The following is a 15,588-nucleotide window of genomic DNA, read 5'->3' as shown; positions in this document are numbered from 1 at the left end:
GGGTGCGTCCCAGGAGGGAGCCATAGAGGATGCGCGCCTGGCGTAAGGCGGGGATGGAGGACGGACGGGGTGGAGTCTCACAGTAACTTGCAGGTCCGGCTCCGGGCGAGCTGGTATGGTCTCTCAGAGAGAGAGCGGGGCGTGGCCGAGGCCGAGGCGCGGCTAGGAGCAGGTCACGGATGTCGCCCGGCTCCGGTCCCCGCCCCTCCCGCAGCGCGCGCCGCCGGCCCACCCGCGGGACCCGGCGGAGCCCACAGCGTGGGTTATGGCGGGAGCTCCCGCTAGGGCCGCGCGCCCTGTGACCACTCCGGACTCCGCTGGTAAAGCATTTTCCAGTCAGATAGGTCTAGGAGTAGAGATGCTGATTTTTTACTTGTTGAGAGTTCATGATGGTCATCAGCGGTGGATAATTGTGGGAAAATAGCCTAGTAAGTTTTAAAATTTAAATATGTTTGAGGGGTTTTTGTGATACAAATTTTCATGTATTTTCAATACACATGACTATGTATTACAGGTGCATATGTATGTTTCAGGTAGGAAGCTGACAGGTGAGTTGAGGGCCCTACAGCCACTGAAAATAAAGCAGCAGAGTGGTGGCAGGAGGTGTGGCAGAGAGGTGGGGACAGGCACACGAGGAGCACACCCAGTGTCTGGGTCTGTTTTCCTGTTTTGTTTTTCACTGTCTTTATTTATCGGTAAAAAAATAAACAAACATTAATTCCTTCAGGCCCCCTCCTGAGCTTACGATAAGAAAAAAAATCAGAAATTAACAATTATTTTAAAGTTGCTTAGGAAAAAAAATACACATATATGTATTATATACACATATAAAATCTAAGTTTGCCAACAACTTTCCTGGAAAATCTCACAACACAAATAAAAAAAACAACAATAGCTTAAAAAATTGCTAGTATTTATTGTGTGCTTACTGTATGGAGTTCCTTGCATGTGTATTAACCCACTTAACCCACAGCAAGACAGACATTATCCCCATTTCGAGAGGAGGAATCACGGCTTAGACAAGGTCTGAGACTTCACCGAAGGCCTGTAGCTGCCAGCTGGATCCTGTGGCCTGTTTGACCGCAAGTCCGTCTCATTCCTGAGCCCGTGTTCCTCCCCGCCTCTCTCCTGACTCATGGACGATGTTAACCTTTTTCTCTGGGAATTCTTTGAGGACAGATTTTAAAAATCTTGAGATCCCCAAACTGGAGATTCCACGTTTTATGATGTTCTGGAATTCAAGAATATTTGTGACGTATGGCACGGTATGATGCTGCGCCAGCTGCTTATCTGTCTGAATTTTATTAATTGTGGACATTTGCCTAGCAGGGGAACTAGAGCATAAACTGCCTTAAAGGAGAAGTAATTACTTAGAAGTAAGATTGGAGCTTCCTCTAAAATAATCACAGAATAACATGTGGGAATACATTGTGGTTATTCGGGCATGCAGTGTGGTACAAAATGAAATTATAAATTATTATGGCATGCAGTGAAGAGCCAGAACAAAATTGCGAGTTTTAGGGAGAAAAAAATAAAAAGAAGGAAAAAGGCAGTCGTATTTCTTCTTTACCCCACCGCACCCCATTCCCTAGCCAGTCAGCATTCATGACGACCTTTCTAACACCCTGAAGGTCTTTTTCCAACATTGTCAATTCACGGACCCCCATCACCGTGGCATGGTGACCCCTTAGAATTCCCCGTTGCTTGGCACTCAGAAATAATGCCCTGCTCTTCACCTTCCCCCACTGCAAGCCTGCCTATGTCTTTAATGCCTGTCTGTGACCTCTGGTTTTCCGTCCTTGTGGTCCCTAAGCTCTCTGTTCTTGCACTAGACACCACTCCTCTTAGCTGCCATTCTCTGGTCACTCGTGTACCCAGTTCGGTAAGCAGATGCTTTATGCCCTTCCTTGGCCCACCACTCTGATTGCCCTTCATCTTTGAGCTGATACTACTTTTTGGGTGATTTTCGTTTGTTGCTTGGTCCCCTGGCCTGAGATACTAAGATTTGCCAAAGGAATAATACCACCATGCTGATCAGACACATGGCATATTTATGCTGCCCAGCTTAGCTGGACAGTATGTGTTTTTTCCTGTTGCCTAAGAATTCCCTAGAAATCCGCCATAGCACCTATGTCTTAGTTACTGCACTGACATCTGTTTGATGAACTTGTCTTTTAGTCTAGTAGGAATATCAAGGCTGTGTGGTGTAAGGTCCGTCGGCTTTTCTTATGTCTTCACCTCAAATCTACCTACTCTGCTTCCCAGATTGGACATGTGTGGTATTGATTATAGGCCTAATCCCTCCATCACATGAAGGGCATCTGAGGACAAGAAAAACCAAATCCAGCCGTGCTGTGATCTGTATTTCTTTTAAAGCTCCACTTCTAGGGATGTGTCTCAATCGGTGCCTTGGGTTTAAGGCACCCTCTTTGGAGAGTGGATTCCTTTATCTTAATTTTGACCATTTGGGTGTGCAGTGGGGGGAGGGCAGGTAGCAGTGATGTTCTAAGCACCATACAGTCCAGCTGAACCCCAGATAATCCCTGCCTTCTCCCACCTCAGGCTTTTTTTTGCCCTTTGCTTGAATTCTTTCCTCTACCCTATCTAGTGACTTACTTACGTCTCCCTGCTCTTGAAAGGCCTCCACAAGCCCCACCCTCCCCAGCAGTCTTCCTCAGTTGCCCTTTATCTCTGAAGGGTCATATAACACTGTGGTCCAGCTGACTCATCTGAGTTCAAATCCCAGTTCCTCTGAGACCTCGTCCTGTGACGTTGAGCAGGTTATATAGTCTCTGCAAGTCTCGGTTTTCTCATCTATAAATGGGCTTAGTTACCTGCACCTGCCTCATAGGATTGTTCTGAGAAAAAATAACCTATAAAGTGTTTAGAAATAGTACTAGGCACATACTTAAGGCTTAAAAACATTAGTTATGTTGATGTCACCACCTCTCTTTAAGACCTTGTATAGCTGCAAGACAGGATAAAATGTGGTGGGGTAACTTGTGATACATCTTCTGTACCCGGCTCAGTGCTGTGCCCTAAGGATAGAGGCGTGTCTATCCTGCCTGGGCGCATGGCCTTCTCAGTGTCACAGGATAGCATTTCTTTGTTAATTCATTCAGCAAGTATTCCTCAGAGGCCACTGTGTTTTAGATGTTCTGATACAAAATTAAAAGACACATTCTCTTGTCTCTAAGAGCTCCTAGTTCAGTGGGAGATAAATATGATAACCAGGAAGGGTGACGTGCCATCGGTGCCGTTACTGGATGAGAGGGTGGCGGTCAGCGCCCCTGGGGGTGGGGGGCCGGGAAAAGCTTCATGAAGGAGCAACCCTTGAGCAGCATTCTGAAAGATGAGTCCTTTCATCAGGCCCTTGGGAGGGAGGGTTCAGGAGAACGTGGGAGAGGAGAGCAGGGACAGAGGCAGGGGGCAACAAATGAGTCGTATGTTTGGGGAAATTGCAAGGAATTCCGCAGGGCCAGAACACAGGTTCAGGATGGGTTGTGACAGGAGAATGCTTGAGAAGTCAGCTGTAGAAGATACAGAACCCCAGGCTAAGGAGTTTAGACTTTATACAAGAAGGAAATGATATGGTCTGTTTTTATTTTGGTTTATTTACTCTGTACAGATACATGCTGTACAGATGTACTGGATAAATATGGGAGTGTAGGCAGGAGTCTGGCTGAGGGAATCCAGCCGGGTCCTGGGGAAGAGCGTGAGGAGAGGAGCAGTGGGGATGAATTCTAACCGTGTTCCCAGGGTCTAATCTGAGCACACAATGCCTGACGGGAGTTGGGAGCTGAAGACGGGGACTGTGGTGTGCTTGGAAATGTCTAATGGCCAGCGGTGGGGCAGGCGGGAAGGGGGAGAGGAAGCCGTCATTTGCTGTCTCTGCCGATTTCTGTGGTGCGAGTTCTCCCATCAGGGCTGATTTGGGGCTACCAGTGCGACAGTACTGAAGCTGGAATAGACACCGACAGTCTCACACCCGCGAGCCAGAGCATCAGGCCACACCCCACTGGGCAGGGCGGGGTCCGGGTGCCTTCTGGGCTCTGCTTGAGGAAGCTGGTGGAAAGTGATGCCATGAACTCCAGGGAGAGGAGGATAATTGGGAAGGGATGGGGAGACAGAGATAATGTGTCTAGATTACTGTATTCTAAGCTTGAGGTTGCTGGAGAAGATTTCTAGTAAGCAGTGGATGATTAGGTCTGGAGCCCCAGAGGGAGGCCCGGGCTGCGCAGATAAACTTGGGGGGCATCAGCCTGGAGATGAGTTACAACCACAAGATTGTCAGGAAGAAGTTTAGTGCAAGAAGAGAGAGAGAGACAAGGTGGCCAGGACTGACAGCTGAGGGCCGGGAACGGCCCGGGTCAGCCCGGACAGGGGCAGCCGTCACCGAGGGCCAGAAGCAAGCGGGGTGGGGGCTTCTTCGAAGCGGATGACGAGGGCACTGGAGGGAGGCGTGCAGTTGTCACCGGGGGCTGTGGGCAGAGGCTGGCTGCCCTCGGCAGCGAAGTGGGCAGATGCCCCTTTCAGGCCCAGGGCGGCGTTTGCTCCAGCATCTCTCAGGCGGCTCGGCCTCTGCGCCCCTTCCGCGGGTCCCCACAGCCTCCCCTGCAGCCGGCTGCCCTGCTTCCTCTGCCTCTGGCCCCGGACAAGCCTGAAGGAGGCCGGAATGGCCCAAGTTGTCGCGAGAGCCCCCCGTGAGCCTGTCAGACCACTGGTGCTGGTGGGAGGGGTGCATCCCGCCCTGCCAAGCGGCACCCTCAGGGCCGGATTCTGGGGCATGGGCCTCCGGCGGGGTGATGGGAAGGCAGACAGGCCACCAGGCCTATTCGGAAGTGGCTTGAGTCAAGCGCTGGTGAGACCAAGTGTAAATGCCCGGCCCAGGTGGCGTGGGGCAAAGACCTGACACCAAGATGTAGCCGTGGCAGGGACATGACTGGAATAAGGACAGGACACAAGCAAGCAGGGAGCTGAGGCAATCGCCTTACATAGCCTTGAGCACCTAGAACTGGCATTTAGTGGGTACGGTGGGCTGGCCCAGAGGAACAGAAGGGGGACATCCAGAAAAAGATCTTGTTGTTTTCTAGAAGAGCCCGAAGATGTTGTGTTTCTCACATCCAGCGTGGAGGGCCAGGTGGAGGGTTGGGCTGGTAGCCCCGCATGGCCCCCAGCGCCTATAGGACGAGGCGCCTGACCACCCCACAGAGCACATGACAGCCCTGTCGTGTCAGGCTTGGCCAGCGTGGCACTAAGGGGCACGTCCAGCTGCAGGAGGAGGCCGTCGCCCAAGAACTGTGTCTGATGACACCATGCTGCAGGCGCTGCTCTGAAGGCACTCACTGGGGTCCCAAGAAAGGGACTGGCCCGGGCTGTGGAGCTGTGCAGCCTGGCAGGGCCTGAATCCCAGGCCATGCCCCAGGCACACCTGCTGTGAGCTGCTCTGTATTCTGCATGAGCAATTGCACTTAAAGTGGGGTGGAGATGCAGCCAGAGGAAGCGGCTGGCTTCTCATGGTGCACCCAGCCAGTTGGCAGGTTCTTCACTGCGGCTGAAGCCTGCCTGCCATCTGCATACTCCCCAGCTGCCTCAGGAGTCAGGGTGCCATCTCCGTGCTTGAGGCCTGGGCACCAGGCTTACAGCAGCCTCAGGTCACCCTCGGCCTGAGCCAGTCAGCCAGACAAGTGTCTTCATTCCCCACCTGGGCTTCTGCACCATCCCAGTAGGATCAGAAACACTCAGGCTATGACCTCATCCTTACCAGCCATGGCTACCGAAACAGTGTGTGTCCACACGTTCCTCAGCTTCATGGATTCAGAAGCCTGATCTCAACCCCATTTGTTTTCTGATTTTGAAGAATGAGTTTCAGAGCCATCCGCATGCACATTGATCTTCTCCATTGTCCACCATCGATGGGCCAGTGACCCCACAGCGTGTTCATCTGGAACCTTTTAAATCATAATAAGAGATCTCTATAGTAGATAATACACCTGTATGTGTAGATATTATGGGTAATGTATTTATGTATATTTTGAGAATTCTGGCGCCAGGCTGCACACACACACACACACACACACACATATATACATATACACATACCCTGCCTTACGACAACAGGCCACTTAGAAGTATGTATAAAATGTAACCATATAAGCAGATACTCTAAAATTCTAATTCTGAATTCTAAAATTAGAATCAGGTATGCAATAAAAAACGAGCCAGACAAGGCAAATGCATGATTATGTCTTGAATTTCACACTCATGTACATGTGGCACAAATCTGGCCCTAGACTAACCAACAGCAACAGCTGTCTTGGATAAGGCAGCCTGGCCAGTGTTCATTGGACAGGACATGAAGTAATCACTCGGAGCAGATCACAATGATTCCTGGTGCTGCCCAGAGAGAGAGCCTGCTGTGGTCTTACCGAAGACCCTGCGGTTGTAAAGACTGGCGGGTTTGCAGAGAAAACACTGCTTCTGTTTATGTTCCCTTCTGTCTGACCAGCCGCATCCCATCAAACTGTCTTTCAAGTAAAAGAAAGTGGGTCAGGAACACCTCTCTCTCTACTGTGGCTTAATTCAGTGGTAATTCGGGGGGCAGTGGTTCCCAAACCTTGCTGTGCATTTCAGCCACTGGGTGCTTTAAGAAATTCTGATGCCAGGCTGCACTCCATTAATCAGAATATTTGGGGATGGGATCCACAGCATTGAGATGAAAAAAATAGTAACATGCAGCAAAGTTTGGGAGCCTCTACCTGGAGCACCTGTGGTCGGCGGTGCTGTTGAACCTGTGCACACCAGTGTATCCAGACTGGCGGTTAAAATATGGAACTCCTTCCCAAAGGCTTGCTAGGTAGCTTCTGCCTCAACCCATGACTGTCTTGCAGCTGCTTGGGCCCCCTTCCTGGAGCTGCCTGACATCCCTGTAATCTAACAGCGACGGGGGGAACACTCAGAGAAGCAGTGTTTCAGCAAGACCCACTCCAGGGCCCCTTCAGCACCTGCTCTGGCTGATGGTGCCCTTTGCTGTGCGCATTGTTGATTATTTTGCACAGCATCTCTGCCTTTGTTAATGGATGAACTACAGATTTACCAGGGAGTCCTCCATCATTTTTTTCCCCTGGTTTTGGTCTCTGTTGAACAACTAAGTTCAAAATTCTATGCTATCAACTAAAAAGAAAATCTATATGCCTTAACTGGCTGGGGTGAGCTTGACATCCTTTGTGGAGACTCCACATCCAGTAGGGAAACATGTGCACGGTGGGAGATGTGTGCACAGCAGGAGACGTGTCACCAGCTCCACTTAGATGAGCCCAGGGAGCGTCCCCAGGCAGAACTCTGGATGAGAGGCCTGCCTACCAATCGCATGTCTATGGAATTTACATGTAAACTCAGTGCGCTTGTCCTTAACCAAGAACATTCTCTGCCATGGAAATTATGGGTGTGCCCTGCTGTCTTCCTGAACCTACTGGCACCACCACACCCTGGCAGGCAGCTGACCCTCTAGCGCTTGTGAGCCCCCCAGGAGTTGTTCTGGAAAACCTGAACACCCTTACACATGCTGTTTATAGCTAGGGCCTGTGTGCTCCAACCAGGAGGACCTGCAACTGGGGTTCCCCAAGGTAGCGAGGCCCCCAGGAGCTTGATTTTGTGAACCCAGCAATACCTTTGATGTGAGCCAGCGTCCCCTCTCCCTGGTGCTAGGAGGCCCTCTGGGCCTGTCCCTCAACTGCCCACAGACCTAAGCACATCGTCAAATAGGAACCAGACTTCCACTCCCGTCACTCCCAGCCCCTCACTGCAGAGCCATCCAGAGCACACTGAGGCCTTCCTGCAGGCGAGCCACGGGGGAGCAGGCTCTTCCTGCAGATGGGATCCGAGGAGGGTCCGCGTTGGCTCTAGCCCGTTACCTGGAGCAGATGCCCAGGAACAGTGGCAGCCAAGCTCACCTCTGAGTCCGCCTCTGGTTGCCCTGCTGCGTGTTGGCTGGGCCTGCCTGTCAGCTGTCAGGGGTCGCGGCCACCACATCTGAGCCTGTGAGGGACCTGCTACTGCGCCGTGCACTTAATGCAGATAATCACAACCCAGCTTCCTCTGACGGAGGGGCTAACATTACCCACAGTTCACAGGTGAGAAAACTGGGGCTCAGAGAGGTGGAATGACTGGTCCAAGCAGCAGAGCTGAGATGCACACTCAGATGTGTCTGGCTTCGGAGGGCCTGTGCTGCCTCTTCTGCGGTCCCTTACCTGCTGCTGGTCAGCCTTGTCCTCCTCTTCACGAACTCCAAATGCATTCGCCCCTTCCCTATGCTCGCTGCCTCCCTCTGACCTGGTGTAGCTGTGGCCAGGCCATGCCAGCTCGGTCCTCCCTGCTGGAGGGCAGAGACACCCATGCCAGGCAGCCCCCGCTGATGGAAGCACTTAACCTCAGGCCTCCAGGCTTTGTACAGCATTGTACATGTTTTCGTGCGGTTCAGTCAAATGTGCATTCTTGGCTGCTAAAGACTAGGTAGTTGAGGAATTTACCCATCCAAGGATGTAAACCATTATTCATGTTTTAGTACTCAAATGTTTTAAAAGAGGAAAAAAAGATACATTTGTTGACATAGATCAGCCCTGGAAGATTGCTGTCAAGAAGTTTTCATTATTGATATGTTTGCTTGTGTTTTCTTTTCTCCTCTTTTTCCTGTAGAAATGAAACCAGAGGTAAGGTCAAACTTGGTGAGCAGGGCCCTCAGATCCTGGGTGTCCAGAGAATCTATATTCAGATGAGGGAAGAGAAACGCATCAACCTGACTATTGGAGGCAGGGCGTATTTGCTGTCCAACACGTCTGTGATTATTAAATGCCCAGTGCAATGATTCCAGAAATCTCTGATCCAGTGGGACAAGGACGGCCACTGCCTGTGGAACTCCAGATGACTCGGCATCACCGAGTTACGCGTGCTGAAGATCCACAGCCTCGCCGTCCCTGACATCAGCGTTTACCGGTGCATTGCGGGCTCGGCACGAGATATGGTGGTTCTCAAGCTCATTGGCACCAACAACCAGCTCATTGCACCCCCAGCCCTCAGGGAGCTTGGGAGGGAGTATCCCGGGCTGGGCTACGAAGAAGTCAATGGTTTGGAAGCCACGTGGCATAAGATGAGGCAAATGTGGAGTAACAAAAACGAGCTTTACCTGGGCCACGGCCAGATCAACAAGCAGCCTTTCTTGAGTGCTCTGTTGGGCCACTGCAGCGATTCTGCAGGAAACACCGACTCCTGGGAGTCTTGGAAAAAGCAGCTTGGAGCAGCCGTTAAGCAGGGAGCATGCAGCATGGATGCTGCCCAGTTCGACAAGCTGATAAGAAACATGAGCCAGCTCCTGGACGCTGGAGAGGTCAGTAATGACTTGGCCTCGCAGCTGATCTACCAGCTGGTGGCCGACTTAGGGTGCAGCCAGACCCCACGCAGTGGAGGGGTACCCACGGGGAAGTGCCCCCCGCAGCCCAGCTGAGGGGGGAGACAGGAAGTGTGTCCCAGAGCTCCAGTGGGAGGCACTCCAGCAAGCTGACCTTCGAGCCACAAGGGCCGGCTCTCATGCGGCAGTCAGCCCTCCTTGGTCTCATTTAATAGAACGGTCACTTCAAGGATTGGCGGGATGGTGTACATTACAGAAAGGACGGAGGTCATCAATATACTGTGTGAGCTTGTTACCCCCGGGCGGGCCACGTATACATGGACCAAGGACGGAGAACCCATACAACCCTCAGAAAAGTGAGTGAAGTAAGAATTTTTGGGCTACCTTCTAGATGGTTCACTTTGTGATACTTTCTTAATGATGTTTGCAGCTTCCTTGAAAATATTTTCAAATTCTTTCTTCTAAGAACGTGTTTCCAACAGGATTATTTGGGAGAGAAACTCCAAAATGTTAGGATGTGCTTATCATATATGCACTGGAATTTGTGAAGTTAAACCACACTGTCCTAGTCACACTCTTCTAGGTATGACACAAGACTGGGTATGGGAAGCCTGAGTTTAAGCATGTGTAGACACTCTGCAGAGCATTCAGACAAAATCCGTACAAGGCCATTAGGAAGTAACACACCTGCAGTGATCCTATATCAGGTAGGAACTGCAAATTGGAATTCACAGCCCTTCCAGGTCTGGGACACAAGCCCCCTCATTTGAGCTCCCATCAGCTCCGTGAGTTGGGCAGGGCAGGGGTTAATTGTTTTCTGATGAGGTCATTGAGAAACAGAATCACATGACTAAATTCATGGCCAGTCAGACCCAGGCACCATATCTCTTGAACACCCCCAGCAATGTTTGAATATTACACAAGGCCTGAGTAGAAAGATCTGGCATCTGAAGGAGTTTTCTATATTGTGCAATTTTTTTTTTCATAAAATCCAAAAATAAGGTGATAAGGCTCTAAGTTTTTTGAGATGTTTGAAACACAGTATTAAGTCATTCATTTTATTGTGTTCTCTGTATCGGTGAAAGAATATCACATATCATTCATTTTACATAAAATAATGGAGGATAACAGAAATATGAATTCACATTTGCATTCTCTATTGCCTCTAAATCTTGCTGTTGTGCACATAGGACTGGAGATGTTTTGCTTTCTTTTAATTTGCATTTAAGCAGAAGCTGTACCTTCTCTGCCTCTAGGGACTGTTAAGAGACACAAACAGAACCGCAGATGTGAAATTGTTTGCAAACCATCAGGTACTTTAGAAATGCAAGTTTTATTTTTGTCACGCTTTTTGTACGACATTGAGCCCAACATGTGAAACATCAGAAGAAATCTAGGTAAAAGAAATCTAGGTAAAATTCAATTTTTTATAGTAAATTATTAGGCTATGTCTTAGAATAAAAATGTAAGACGAATCTCATTTAAAAATTTTTTGCCCTGGAATTTTGAACACAATATGTAATGAAGTTTTAGAAGTGGAATAAACCTTCCAGATCAACTAGCTTAGCAATTCTCAAATCTTTGGATCTTAGTACCTGTTTAAAGTTAAAAAGGGATTGAGAAGCCCAAAGAGCTTTTGTTAATGTGAGTTACATCTATTGATGCTTATCATACTGGTAGTTAAAACCAAGAAACATTTAAAATATCTGTTTATTAAACTATCTGGAAATAACAGTAAGTAGCTCATTACATGTTCACATAAATTACACAGTTTCTGAAAAGTGATATTTTTAAAGATTTACTGATAACAATGGCATTGTTTTACATCTTTGTAAATCTCTTTAATGCCTGACTTAATAAAATACAGCTGGGTTCCCATAAATGCTTCTACACTCCTCTTCCATGTATGTTGTTTCAGTTGAGATTCTAGAGAAAATTTGGCTTCATACAGATACGTTAGTTGGAAGAAGGAATATTTTAATAGCCCCTTCAGATAATTGGCTATTCTTTATAACTACACTAAAACTGGACAAATGGTAGTATCTTATGGGTTTATTGGAAAGTTCAATCTGAGACCATGTAATTTTTACACTCTGAAATCTATTGTTGTATCTTGAACTTTCAGTGGATCTTTTACCTATATAAATTTTATGACATTGTGCATTGGGCATTTGGAAAATATTGGCTGAGTTATATAGCTCTTCCAAATATTGACACATTTGATTATTCAATGTAAAAAGTATTCTTTAACATCTACCCATCTCATCTCATCAGAGAAGCCTCTGAGTTTTGGGAAGTTACCAGATCACACTGGAGGATATAAATTTCCCAAAATTTGATTTTTACTTGAAAGCTTGAATTTTATCACAGTCAACAAGTACTGTCAGATGTTTTCCTTGAATTGTCCAGCTCATTTTCATTCATCTAAAAAAAAACATCTGGCTTATATACCCAAGTCCTAGTAATCATAGTTTATCTGTCATTCTTTCAAGTCGAAAAAAAGCAACTAGTTCAGCTACCAGTTCACACTGTCACACGGACATACTTAGGCTTGCAGAAGGGCTGTGTGTGTTCACACAGAATCTTAGAAACATCTGCGCTCGAGGGCTCAGATCTGGTAAAATTAATCAGATTTACTGCCTCATTAAGAACATCCTTAGGGAAAACTGGTGTGTTTGTTTTTACTGTGAGCGTGTGGTGGTCAGGAATACAGGGACTTCTGGGGCCCCCAGGACCCACTGCTTTGGTTCCTTCTGTCATGCCAGCAGTTTCTACCTCTGCTACTCTTAGTATTGGTGAAAATGTCAGCACCACAAAAATGGCAAATGATGCCTTAGTATTGTTAGGAAAATAGCCTTGGCCTCATGGCCCCCCGTGGTCCATGCCCCACCCTAGGAGGGCTGCTCAACAATTTCACTTTATAAATTGTGAGGAAACAGAGGCTGAGAAAGGTAAGTGATCAGCTGGCCTATGGCCATAGTAGAACAGGGATGAGCTAGGGCATGGTCACTTTAGGTAAATGTTTGTTGAAGTCAGTTGATTTTAAAAAGTTTGACTTGATCAAATGGAATTAACACTAGTGTCCGAAGCTGAGACTCCTGGAGGTTTTATATAAAGAAGTTTTGACGTGGTACCACCTACTCAGATGTGGTTTCTGCCATACTTTAAGAATCAGCCACTTGATATCGGAAGCAATTCCACAGGGCCATTAAAACTTCTTGTTTTAATTTTTAAGAGGGGAAAAAAAAAGATCCATTTTCATTTCCATTTTTTTCAAGCTTACCTAAGTTGTTCAACTTATGCTTAATATCTTTTATGTAACAAAGGTCCTCACTTCTAGATATATTTTTCTGAAATAAGTAAGTGTATTTATTTTTCTGAATCTCACAAAGCTTTCCAACTGAAGTAATTCAGAAATGGAATTATGTTTCGAGAGCTTGTATCCAATAAGAGGAAACCGTATAGACAAGCATGTTTTGATGCCAGCTGAGTAAGAAATCTCAGGAAGGGAAGGTGGGTGGGCCCCGGGGCTGGTGCTGATGGAATGATCAGCTCTGTTGTTACTTCAAGATTAAGGTTGTGCAGCAGAGGCCAAGGTCAGATCCCTGTAAGAACTCCCCACACTGGTTTTCCAGCCCAGGGACCCATCCAGGCTACATACCTGCATGGTTTCCCCTGGCAACGAGGGTTGCTGTACTCACCTATTCCTAACCTCAGTGATTTCTCACTGGACTGTAAAATTGAAGCCTACAAAATAAAGGCATTTTCTGAGAATTGCCAAATGATACAACATATATACGAAATGATTTGAGAAAACATTTTAGTGTATTGTTTTTTTCTAGTTACTAGCTACACTTTTGTTCTTAATCAGCTATTCCTTTATAGGGATTTGACAGTGAAAGTCCAGTCCTACCAGCAGCTCCTCTGCCATACTCCTGGTTTTGTGCTGGGCAATTCAGCTGTTAGGATTTCTGCCCACTTCTGTAGATTCCATGTGTGAGTGGCAGGGGGGCTCGCATCCTTCTAGTACAGTCCTTCTATGCCCTTACTCTGTGCCATTCTGAGCATACATATAGTCATCAAAAGTTTTTGAGAATTTGCTGTATAAAAGTCACTGTACTAAATAAGCCCAGAAAACACACAGCTGTGAGTAAGATTTGGTCCCTGCCCTTGAAACGATCACAATCTAGTGGGAAGAAAGATTTCACCAAATAAGTACATGAACCGGAGCAGCAGGAGCCCAGAGGGGCAGAAGATAACTCGGAGTGTTGGGGAAAGGTTTACAGGAGAAAGTACATTTGATCGAGGAGTCAGGGAGTCCATTGGAGTTTGCCCGAAGGGCAACATATGCAAAAGCCCAGGGTGATGAGTGAGCGTGGAACGTTCTGGAACCCTTGAGAGGTCCATTATGGCTGGACCCTAGGATGAGCAACATGCAGTGACAAGAAATGTAGAGGTGGCCTAGCTCAATGGGCTCATGTTGTCCATGAAGAAACATAGTATTTTGTGGTCAGAACAGTCTGTATTGCTAAGATCAGTAAAGTGGGAGGGGGCGGGGAAAAAGTACTACATGGATCATTGATCCAGACTATTAAGAAGCAATTTCAAATCATTTAAAAAAAAACATTTAAATTGAAATAAAAGCAGACCATGCCCTCCTTTCCATCCCCTGAATAATCACTCCCCCGTCAGGATTCACCTGACCAACTCTTGAGTCTCAGGTGGCATCTGCATGCAGGTGCTTATGAGCCTCAGCAACTGGGAAACGAGGAGCCTGCAGAGGTCAGCCCTGCCTGTCAACCACATGGTCCAATCCAGTGCGATGCTGCTGTAGCGTTCTTACCTCCGCTGACTTCTTCCTACAGGAACAGTGCGACAGTGAGTGTGTAACTGTCACCCAGCAGCATTAACTCAAGACCCACTCCCAGTGTGAAAATCCGAATTAAATATCCACACCTTGTCAGGAAGGATTTGGGCAGAAAATGAGGGTTTAACATTCAGCAAACTAAGGTTTGCTAGTTTATCTCTTTTAAAACGTGGTGTGTGGAGCACTGAGTCCATCCAGAAATCTGTTGTTATGCCAAGTGTGATAGGAAGACTGGGTCTCCAAGCACCGTCCAGCCCTGCCACCTCCGTGAGTTTAACACAAGGAGAAAGACTTTCCCACTCTCTAGCTGGTATAGTTTCCTGCCAGTAGGCAGGAGACCCTACAGGATGATCCTCTGGGATCCTTACCAGCCCGAAGTCTGTAACCTGGCAGTCTTTTTTCTTGTGACCTGGTGTCGTCCTTGGGCAGTTAAACGTGCTCCATGAATGCATCCTCTTTCTAACTGACCTGCAGAGTGGTTTTGGATGGAACCGGAAACTTACAGATAAGGAGCCCTACGAGGAAAGGTCAAGGAAGATACAGGTGCTCTGTAGTTAGTCATCTTGGTTCAGACGCAGGAAGTTCTTCGGTGCTGTATGCAGGTAATGCCCACTGTTGAAACTTGGAATGCCTGGTTTGGGGGGGGGTTCGTTTTTAATATTAAACTCTAGAACAGCGGTTCTCAAACTTCAGCGTGTACCAGAACCACCTGGGGGGGTTGTTAAAACAGATCTCTTAACCCCATTCCTGGAGATTTGGAACCAGTAGATTTGGGATGCAGTCTGAGAATTTGCATTTCTTAACACGTTCTCAGGTCATGCGGACTCTGCCGTCCGGAGGACCGTACTTTGGAAGCGGCTGCGCAGGAGCTCGCTTTCTGAGAACTGGGCATTAATGAGACAGCGTGAAATCAGCAGCACTGATCATGTGGCTTTGCCCCTTTAAGTGCCATGAGCCACTGAGAGAGAATAATTACTCTTGCGGGGTCGCTGTATCCGCCCCTAGACATGCCCACCACTCCTTACAAACACTTTGAGGAGGTCAGAACTGTCAGAGTAATCTTCCCAGGAGGCAGGCAATGTCCTTTCAATATTAAAATGTGCTTTAATTACGAAGGAACATTTTAGGTGATATGGTTGTAAGCAGTGACTCCCTGTGGCAAACTCATATTCTGGGATTAAAAATAAAACAAGAGAGTGTACCTCCAAATCTCTTTGGTTTCTGGGGTCTGACGTTCAAATGGACTAACTGAGGAGAGGGGCAATATCAGGGGTTAGAATCCGGGATTCAGACAACTAAGCATTGAGCTTTGTAGCAA

The 15,588-nt window shown here is 47.7% G+C and overlaps 1 protein-coding gene across 17 annotated transcripts in view; it reads left to right on the top strand.

Moving 5' to 3' along the window:
* Window positions 1–15,588, top strand: part of LOC118971547 (ADAMTS-like protein 3) — a 109,441-nt gene that overhangs the window by 39,694 nt on the left and 54,159 nt on the right. For 7 of the 17 annotated variants that reach the window (XR_012123953.1, XM_073218955.1, XM_073218953.1 and 4 more), the window contains one exon: window positions 8,695–9,382. The exons of 2 other annotated variants lie outside the window; for them this stretch is intronic. Coding sequence is in view for 6 of the 15 variants with exons in the window: in XM_073218955.1 (XP_073075056.1) it covers window positions 9,017–9,382 (366 nt within the window). In the remaining 9 variants the exon portion in view is untranslated. Of the gene's footprint in view, window positions 1–8,694; window positions 9,760–14,095; window positions 14,282–14,744; window positions 14,873–15,588 lie in introns of all 17 variants that reach the window. 8 more of the 17 variants (XR_012123947.1, XR_012123949.1, XR_012123944.1 and 5 more) reach the window with 5 other exon arrangements.

This window comes from Manis javanica, chromosome 12, assembly GCF_040802235.1.
Source record: "Manis javanica isolate MJ-LG chromosome 12, MJ_LKY, whole genome shotgun sequence".
In the NCBI taxonomy this organism is placed as follows: domain Eukaryota; kingdom Metazoa; phylum Chordata; class Mammalia; order Pholidota; family Manidae; genus Manis; species Manis javanica.
Note: the sequence above shows the minus strand (reverse complement) of the source record. Positions and strands in the feature narration are given on the sequence as shown.